The sequence below is a fragment of the Elephantulus edwardii genome, unplaced genomic scaffold, assembly GCF_000299155.1.
Source record: "Elephantulus edwardii isolate Elephantulus edwardi_28Jun2011 unplaced genomic scaffold, EleEdw1.0 scaffold00148, whole genome shotgun sequence".
NCBI classification, from domain to species: domain Eukaryota; kingdom Metazoa; phylum Chordata; class Mammalia; order Macroscelidea; family Macroscelididae; genus Elephantulus; species Elephantulus edwardii.
Window position 1 is genome coordinate 7673424 of NW_006399898.1, and position 10322 is coordinate 7683745.

General features: G+C 42.5%; 1 protein-coding gene across 1 annotated transcript in view; it reads left to right on the forward strand.

Annotated features, from left to right (window-relative positions):
- The first annotated feature begins 296 nt into the window (after window positions 1-296).
- The window catches only part of TRAFD1 (TRAF-type zinc finger domain containing 1), a 15658-nt gene continuing 5632 nt past the window's right edge, over window positions 297-10322 (forward strand). Inside the window, exons 1-5 of the mRNA XM_006894678.1 lie at window positions 297-349; window positions 4564-4699; window positions 4812-4865; window positions 9134-9530; window positions 10000-10206. Coding sequence (XP_006894740.1) covers window positions 297-349; window positions 4564-4699; window positions 4812-4865; window positions 9134-9530; window positions 10000-10206 — 847 coding nt within the window. The remainder of the gene's footprint in view (window positions 350-4563; window positions 4700-4811; window positions 4866-9133; window positions 9531-9999; window positions 10207-10322) is intronic.

The following is a 10322-nucleotide window of genomic DNA, read 5'->3' on the forward strand; positions in this document are numbered from 1 at the left end:
GGGTTGCTATGAGTCGTCTACGACTCGACAGCACCTAACAACAACAACAACAATGTTCAGAGAAGCTGGATGTAGTGCAGATGGGTGTTCCTTGTAATATTTTGCAGTTTTTTCTGTGAGTCAAATGAAGTTTAATAAAGAGAAAGTCAAACCCAAGTGTTTGGGATATTAAGTAGTGCACTGATTTGGGTGACATTTTTCTATGCATGAGGTTTTTGTTTTTGCATGTCATCCTTAAAGCAGAAGTGAAACTGAAAATTTATACCTTTTTTTGTGGTTTTTAGGAGAAACTAGAGATGGCTGAGTTTCTGGATGACCAGGACACCAACACTAGACTGTGTGACAACTGGTAAGAAACCAAGACTGAGAAATGCTGTTTGAGTGAGCTGGGGTTTATGTTGTTTTAAAATGAAATCTTTTCTCATGATCTAGGCGAAAGTTGGCTTATTTGGTGAGAGAGTAAAGTTGTGGCCATATAATGTTTTGTGCCAGTATATAGGACTACAGCTTTTTAACAGTTTGAGTTGTTGCCTGTCTTGGTAGTCTTGACAAGATAGTTTAAAGATAGGGGAGAGCCTGGAGTGGGGTGATTCCTGCCTTCCTTCACCTTCAGTCACTTTTGGCAAAGTCAAGGCTGCGTTAGAGCCTCGCCTTCCTAGTTGATAAAGAGAACTTGCCTCCTTTTTTGTGTGTCTGGAAAACATCAGACAGCTTAGTTTTTGGTCTGTTTTTTAAAAACTTTTTTTGTGTATACCATCAAATCAGATCTGACTGGTACAGGAGAAGATTGACCCTCCTTCTCCAGCAGAGCATCTGGTGGATTACAACTGTATACCTTTGGGATTGCAGTGCATTTTTTTGCCACTAGGGCCACCAGAGCTCCCTAAGATCGGTTTTTTTTTTAAATACTAAAGACATAATAAAATGTAATGGTGGCCAAGGTCAATAGGAGGCCCCTGACTTAGGACAAACAGTGCTGATGGCCAGCCTTATCTTTAGAGTGCTCTGTACTGCCTGTGAAGTTTTAGTGCATCATTTGAGGATTGTTATCATTCTGAGATATTCACTCACAGATGTTCAATTTTATGATTTACTGCTGTTTAAAACACTGCTATATTTATACAAACACTGATAATAAAATGCAATCATAATAAAAACATAAAGAGTTCACCAGAACTGATAAATGACAAAGTTGTGGAAATGGAATTCAACCCATTATAAATTGAACACTGCTTACATTTTTCAAAGTTTCCTTATAGAATAGTTCTAACATGCCACTTTCTGCCATTGCTTAAACTATTTTGACTTTGTTTACAAGTAATTGAGCAGATATTTAGAGCAGTTGTCTTGGGGTTGAATGGAAGCAGGGTTTGGTGAGCTTGGCACTTACCTAGGCCAAAAGCAGTGAGACCAGAGAAACTCAATTTTAACTTTATTTTTTATAAATAAAAGAAAAATTTTAATTGTGATTTTAGTGAAAGTTTACAGAAAAGTTGGGTTGGCATTCATTCCTTGTTGCACCTTTTCTTCCCTCCTTCTCCCCTCCCTCCACCTCCCCCAGTTCACTCAGCAATGCACCTCTTGTTCTGGATTTTTTTGTGGTAATGAATTCCTTCCAGACATTCTTCCTCTCATCAGTTTTAATGCAGTGTGCATTAGTGAGCCAGTCTTCCAGTTCTTTCCCAACCCCTCATGTCTGTGCTATTTAATAACAGCAGTGTTATGCAATATTTGTCCTTTTGTGACTGGGATATTTCACCCAGCATCATGTCTTCCAAATTCTCCCATGTTGTGCAGTGTTTTACAAGTTCCTTGTTTTTCTATGCTGCATAATATTCACGGTGTGAATGTACCATAGTTTTCCTTTTTGTCCATTTGTTTGTTGATAGGCACTTGGGTTGCGTCCATCTCTTTGCTGTTGTGAATAATGCAATAATAAACATGGGTGTGCATAACCTGTTTTGAGTTGTGGCTCTAGTTTCTTTAGAGTATCTTTTCAGTAGTGGAATTGCTGGGTCAAACAATATTTCTGTTTCCAACTTGTTGAGAAAGTGCCAGCCTGCTTTCTGTCCTGGTTATACTATTTTATGTTTCCACCAGCAGCGAATAAGGGTTCTTACCTTTTCACAGCCTTGCCAGCAATTGTAGTTTGCTTCCCTGTTGAACTTTGCTATTGTTGCTAGAGGATTTTATCAAAGAAATCATCCCTTTGCTTATTTAAAAATTTGTAATCTCACTAAACTCTTTACATAGTCCATCTGCATTATTTCAAGATTCCGTTAGTGAAGCCTGGGTGCAGTCTCCGTGAAAGAAAGCTCTTCGTGTTTGTAACTCATAGGAATGACATGAAAGAACAGCTCTTTCCTAGTGAAATGATACCTATTGTTGTGTGCTGTCGCGTTGGAACCGACCCAGAGCAGACTCTCCAGTGGGTTTTCTGCACCAGTAGATTGCTCCAGAGGAGATTACCCATCCTTCTACAGCTAAGCATCTGGTGGATTTGAAGCACGTGCCTTTGGGATTAGAGCTCAGCTTCTTAGCACTAGGCCACCAAAGTTCCTGAACTGAAACCTGACAATTAATAGGTTCCTGGACAGAATTTCTCAAGGATTTATCTTGGTTTTTAGGTCATCAGCTAGGGCTTTGGAACCTAGTAGGAGAAAAACAGGCACAGCAGAACTGTCTGTACTATATTGAGTTTACAAATCGTGATGAAAAAAGCAGGACACAACAGAAGGAAGAGTTCCACACAGAGGAATGACTGCTTTGAGCTAGGGAGCAGTTTTTCTTTCTTTCTCTTGCCTAATCTGACTTTGCACTCAATTAGAATATAGTTAGAGCCATTGCATAGAGCTAAGATATCATTTCCCTGAGGGTGTACTGCCTTATATTTCTTTTTCAAATGTCACTTTGGCGTTTCTTGAATGATATTAGCTAACAGTAATCAGGGAAATAGATAATCACAGGAAACACTGTGATTTTATATGAAAACAAGAATATGGACTTTGGTATTAGTATAGATTAAAAAAAAGTAAGAATACCTTCTTAGTCCAATTTGAAGGAAACTCAAGCCTAAAACAATATATAAATAACTATGCTAAGGGTGATTTAAAAAAAAAAAAAGGATAATGGAAACAAGGTTACTTAAAGCCAGAGCAGTTTATATAAAGGAAGAAAGTAGGTTAACATGCAAGGCTGAGTATGAGAAAACATGTTTCAGAGTCTATCTTCAGAGCCTTGTCTCTGGTGTTCTGTGAGGAAGCTCTGGCAATTGAGGATGACTCTTTTCTGAGGGTGTTGGGTGAGGTGAGGTGAGTTGGAGTTACCATAGTAGTGGAAAGGGAAGCCCCAATATTAAAAGGCACAAGTAAAGAATTGATTTTTAGCCAATTGTGTTTGGTATTTGAAAGGCAACTGGGAATTTTTCTTGAAGTATTGGGTTATCTTTCAGTCTTCTCTGTTGTAAAGTAGATTTCATCTTTCACTTGTTCTCCCTGCCTTTGGAGCTTTGAGCAGTTTCATTTCAATGAAATTTATGTATTTATTTCACTATTAAAACATCTATATTGTCCCTGCAGGTAAGAAGCAAGTATTTAAGTTTTTAGTTTGGTTGAATAGTTGGTGGGAATATGGTAAAAGTCATACCCTGGTAGTCCCAGACTTAAGACAGAGTTCTCTTCTAGTGATTCCATTGTAAGTAATTTTGACATAAGTTGAATACTTCAGTTTCCCCCCCCACCTTGTTCCCTTATTCTTTATTATCAATTTTTTAGAAATTTTTGAATGTTTTGAACAATAAATCCCAAAATTTAACATCCCCAATTTAACATCAGCACATTACATGCTGCAGCATGTAGACTCATCCAGCTAGCTTTGAGAGGCATAATGGGGTATAAGGAAGCAATTTCCTTTTTCCTCTTTAACCATTCCCTGAGCTGGTGTCTGCTTCCGTTAGTTGGTTTTTTGTTTTTTTTTTTTTAATGTTTTGTTGTTAATTTCTTTAATAGAATAATATTCAGTGAAATGAAACTACAAGTGAGAGTGAAAGTAAATGGTCGTTGTCTGTTGACCCTCTATGAGATGTATTGATTCAGTGACTGGGGTAATCGGGATGGGTGTGTCAGAGGCAGTGGGATTGGCACAGGATAGAGCAGGGTTTAGGGCTGTTGTACATAGGGTCGCTATGAGTCGCAAACGACTTGACGACACATAACAACAACAAACAACATAGTGCTGCTGTGGAAGCTGCGTAGTTCTGGAAAGGCCTGGCTGAGCTCTTTTTGGAAGCTGACTTTATATTGTTGAACTCTTGACTTCTAAAAGGTGAACCTAAGCCTTCATCGCTCAGGGTTTTGCCTAGGACCATCAAACCTTTGATGATCTAGTTGCTGTTTTTGAAAAGCAGAGGTGATAAATACTCTTAGGAACTTGTAGACTAGATACTCCTTACAGAAAAATAATGGAGATCAAAGATTGGAGGGGCAGATCTTCTTTGATGCCACTGTGCAAGAAAGTTATCTATCAGGCAAGTAATGCTTGTCCTTTTTTTGTCAATTTCTGTAGCAAAAAGGAAATTCCCGTGTTTAACTTTACCATCCACGAGATTCACTGTCAAAGGAACATTGGTATGTGTCCCATCTGTAAGGAACCGTTGCCCAAATCTGACATGAAGACGCACGTGGCCACAGAGCACTGTCAGGTGAACCACCAAGTACCCAGATGTTCCTGGGTGTGTCCTGCTTGCTGGTGCATACTACCAGGTGAGCAGGTTTTCACAAAGCCAAGGCACTAATTCTCACTTCTTATCCTAGGTGACCTGCAGATGTAACAAGAAGTTGGAGAAGAGGCAATTACAGATGCATGAGGTTAGTCTCCTGGCACTGGGAGGGAGTGGCCAGTCCTGCTGAAATGACAGGGACATTTGAAGAGCATAAAGGCCGCTTGATTGAATTTTTATTCACTGCCATCCCCATTTCTGCTGGCCCTCAAAGCCCTACTCTGCTACTATGGCCAGACTTGGCTCCGTGGCTTTTGTGCCAGAGGCTCCGATTTGTGGAAGTAAGAATCTCTCTCATTTTGGCAGGGCTTGCCCCTGCTGACCTCTCTTGGTGCCACGCCAGGTCTAGGTGCCATGCGAGGTCTGTGTGTTACGCCAGGCTCAGATGCCAGGGCAACCTTTTTGGGACTGACTGTCTTCCAACTTTAATTTTATTTGGACTTCCTGATTATACATCTTGGGTAATTTGCTGTATGCACTTAAAGAGAATTTCCCTGTGAGTAGTTGGTGAAAGAGAAAATGGTATGATTTTATCCCTAATTGAGATAAAACTGGCTATAGTTTTACCTAATAATGAGCTAATTTTATTTTAAAGTCCCAGTAACACTTGATACAGGCGTTTATATCTAAGTAAAAATTCATCAGTCCTCAGTTTTTAGGATTTTACTCTCTTCTTCAAAATAACTTCAACTTATTTTATTAATTCATACTTAAATAAAAAGTAGTTTGTCATCATTGTAGAAAATTAGGGAAACATCAATTAAAAGAAAAACAAATGGCGAGCTCTGGTGGCCTAGTGGCAAGAAGCTGCACTGCAATCCAAGAGGTATGCAGTTCAAATCCACCGGATACTCTGCTGAAGAAGGAGGAACAGTCGCCTCCTGTACCAGTCAGATCCGATTTGACGGTACACACACACACACAGACACACAATTAGAAAACAGAAGAAAGTATTTTTGAAAAAAGAAGGACTTCTCATAACCCCACAGTTTAGTAAAGAATGTCTCATAAATGCCTTGGCTGTTCCCTTCTTTTCTTTCCCCCTGTGCTTTTAACCTGTGTTTCACTAGGCCTCACTAGTCTGCCTGGTTGGAGGGTGGTGATTGAGGCCACATTAACAAAAACACCTGTATTTCTCGAGCTCTGGCATCTTCCCCGACAAACTGCCTGCTCTCCTGGCTTCTCTCCTAGCTATTTCTGGGAGTCCCACGGTGATACACCAATCACTGTAACGGTACAAGTACAGAACATTCCTTAGCATTCTTTCAAGTCCAGAGTTGGATAATTTTAGATCAGAGATTAACTATTTAGAGCTGTAAAAAATACTTATTTCCCACCCCCCAACCCCCGCTTACTATTCTGGGAGCAAGCATTTCTTAGGGTACTTAAGATAAAGAGCTCTGGTGGCCTAGTGGGTAGGGAGTGTTGTGCTCCCAGCCCATAGGTGGGCAGCTCTGGCCCAACAGCTCCTACTCCAGACGAAGTGGACAGTTTCCTTCTGTGCAATTTACAGCCTCTGAAAACCTGTTGGAGAGGCAGCTACGAGTTAGTCTGAGTTAGCAGCACTGAGAGTGATTATGCTCTGTTATACGATGTGTGCTGTTGGTCATTTTAAGGAGTTCAGCTGGCGTAGGCCATAATGTATTATGTACTACATAAAAATTATGTAGTACACTGCTGACCGAGAGGCCCTGAGTCTGTTGGTTTGAATCCACTGGCAGCTCTGTGGGGAAAAAAGATGGGTAGTCTCCTTCCCTTAATATTAAAGCTTGGAAACCTGATGGAAAGTTGCTGTGTGTTGGAATTGGCTCATTAGCAATAAGTGGGTACTCTGAGAAACTTAAAACAGTAGCATTTTTCTGTTTAAAGGCTTTTTTCTTTCTGAGTTGGTTTTACACTTGCATGGTATACAGCTTTAAAGCCACAGAAGGATGGCTATGTGTAGAATATATCTGCTTCCAGCTACCCAGATCCTCTGTCAGTTGTTAAGTCTCTCACCAGAGATTGGCCAGTTTGTGGACCAAGAGTGTTAAAACAAATTTGGAGTAGCATTTAGAAAGGGAGCTCTGGTAACCTGGTGTAAGAATCTGTGCTGAAATCCCAAATGTCCGCTGTTAGAATCAGCCAACTGCTCTGTGGGAGAAGGATGGACGGTCACCTCCCGTGCAGTTAACTGCCTTTGACAACCCACTGGAGGGTCAGCTGTGGGTTGGTTCCAACTTGATGGTACTCAACAACAACAACATTTTTAATAGAGCTTGGCTTCAGTTGTTGTTATGTGCCGTCGAGTTGCTTGCAACTTATAGCGACCCTATGTACAACAGCCCTAAACTCTGTTCTGTGCCAGTCGCACTGTCCCTGACACACCCATCCTAATTACCCCAGTCACTGAATCAGTTCCACCTCATAGAGGGCCTTCGCCTCCTGCAGTGTCCTCTACCCTACCAAGCATGATGTCCCTCTCCAAGGACTGGGCCCTCCTTACAACATGTCCAAAGTATGTTAGATGGAGCCTCAGAATGCTTGCCTCCAAGGAGCCGCCAGTTTAACCCTTTCCAGGATGAATCTGTTTGTTTTCCTAGCAGTCCATGGTTCCCTCAATACTCTTCTCCAGCACCACAGCTCAAAGGCATTACTTCTCCTTCTGTCCTTCCTAGTCATTGTCTAACTCTCTGATGCATAACAAGTGATAGCAAATACCATGGCCTGTATCATACACACCTTAGTCTCCAGAGAGACACCATTGCTCTTCAATACTTTGGAGAGGTCCCTAACAGCAGACTTTCCCATCAGAATATGTCTTTTAATTTCCTGGCTGCTGGTGCCAAGAGTGTTGACTGTGGAGCCAAGCAAACTAAAGCTGTGAACAATCTCAGTCTCTTCACCATCCATCCTGATGCTGCCAATTGGTCCAGTGCTGAGAATCTTTGTCTTCTTGACATTGACTGGAATAGCACATTAGCAGAGAACTGCCAGAAGTCCAGGCTGGGTTTAGAAGGGGTCGTGGTACTAGGGATGTTGCAGCTAACGTTAGATGGATCTGAGCTGAAAGCAGGGAATACCAGAGGAATGTATATCTGTGTTTCATTGATTATGCAAAGGCGTTTGTGTGGATCATAACAAACTGTGGCTGACTCTGAGAAGAGTGGGAATCCCAGAACACTTGATTGTGCTACTGGGAAACCTGTACTTGGACCAAGAGGCAGTAGTAAGAACAGAGCAGGGAAACACACTGCATGGTGCAAAATTAGGAAGGGCGTACGCCATTGATGTGTCCTGTCTCCATACCTTTTCAACGTGAATGCAGAACAGATTATCCGGGAGGCTGGGCTCTATGAGGAGAAATGGTGGGGTCAAGATTGGTGGAAGATCTATCAACAGTCTGCATTATGCAGATGACACAAACCCTGCTTGCTGAAACTGAGGAGGACCTGAAGTGCTTGCTGCAGCGGGTCAAGGACTGCAGCCTTTCAGTATGGATTGAGGCTCACTGTCAAGGAGACAAAGATTCTCACCACTAGCTTCAATTAGTATGAAATAAAAATTTGTTTGCCACAACAGTTACAAAGTATCTAAAGTTTTGAAAGGATGTTACTTGAAAATTTGAAGCTTAAGCTGCTAAGTTTAGACTGAGAATCTCATGGTGACATATTCTTTTATATCTTGATAATGTAATGTTTCAGGAACAATTTCCAAGTGAGTTAAGGGTTATCTGTTATCTGCAGAGTACATTTACATTCTTGGAATTCCTGGCTTAATTAGACAAGTAAAAGCCCATGCTGTCCACACATGAGCAGTTAGAAAATCAGGGTTCTGATTTTCAGTCTCTTTTCCTACCTACAAATGCTTGTGGCCCAGTGCTTAAAGCACTAGGCTGCTGAAGGAAAGGCTGAATGAAGTGGTAGTCTGCTTCTGTACAGATGTACAGCCTTGGAAACGGGGGGTGGGTTTCCTCCGCCTGTGAGTTAGAATCAGCTCGATGGCAGCAGGCTGCTGGGTTTCCTGCTGACAGGTACTTAGGCTGCGGGTGAGTTTGGTTGGTGAAGCTTTGGCACACTTAGCGGGGGAGTTTCTTGATGCCTCTGGGCACCTCTGGCTGGCGTGGGGTGACAGTATGTTGTGTCAAATGTTAATAGTGGGGGTGGCTAGGTAGATTCCTTCTCAGGATTCCCTTCCCTTTGAGGAACATTGTGGCAGAGACAAAAAGAGAAGTCAGAACTCATCAAGTCATAGGAACAATGTATGGTGGGTGGAGCGAGGGCTGAGGGAAATCATGATGCCAGTGCTATTCACTTTCCTGGCTCTTATCTCGCCCAGATATGCACATTATTAAGTGGCCCATTCTCTGTGTTGCAGGAGACCGAATGTCCTCTGCGGCTTGCCCTCTGCCAGCACTGTGATTTGGAACTTTCTGTTCTCAAACTGAAGGACCATGAAGATTACTGTGGGGCCCGGACAGAACTGTGTGGCAGCTGTGGACGTAATGTCCTGGTGAAGGATCTGAAGACTCATCCTGAAGTTTGTGGGAAAGAGGGGGAGGAGAGGAGAGATGCGGCCTCCCTTCCTCCCAGCACCAGTGATGAGTCTTGGAGTCATGATGGAATGTGGCTCGCATCCCATCTCCTCAGTCAGATTGAGGCTTTGGATCCACCCCTGAGGCTGCCCCTGAGAGCCTTTGAATCGGACCTTTACCCCACCAGGACTGCCAGCCTCAGGGACGTGACAACCCAGTTCCCCATTCAGAATAATCTGTGTGAGTTGTGTTTGGGGTCAGGAAGCAGGAGTAGTATCAGAATCAAAGAAGTGGTAGAACTAGGATTTGAATTCTGGTAATCTGACCCCATGCATTCAGCAGTTGTATTGTAATACAGAAAACACATGAACACACTTCCTGTCGATCTTGTTATTAGGTGCTGTCAGGTTGGGTCAGATTTGTAACAGTCCTGTGCACAGCCCTCTTGACTTCTGTACTCGTCACACAGTTACGGTCTAACAGCATTGCTTATTAATACAATCAGAGTAAAAGAAGGATGCTTTTGCTCCTGGCAGACTTGATATTTAAGGTTCAGTAAGAATTGGAGGGCTGTGTGTGTTGGCAGCGCTGGGCCTCTTGTTTCTGTCTGGATGCTTGCAGTCCTTGGACTGTCTTCTGGGCCTGAGCTTATGTTTTAAACTGGCAGCGTCTTATGTGTATTTTGTGTGTTACTTGCTTTGTTTTTCAGTTGAAGAACAAGAAAGGCAGGCAAGGAATAGAAGCTGCCAGCCCCCCAGAGAAGGTGGTGAAGAAAATGCAAACTTGGACTTCATGTTGGCCTTGAGTCTTCAGAATGAGGGCCAGGCACCCCACATGGCGGGAGAGGACTCGTGGAGGGCTGTGTGTGATGCAGAGCGGCCCCGCGGAGGGCCCGGTGCCCTGAGTGACAAAATGGGTAGGTTTCTTTATTCTGCACTATCCTGGTGTCTCTTCATCCACATCTTCCATCCCTTTGTCATTTTTGACCAATAAAATTAATTTAACAATATTATGGAAAAGCTATATAAAACA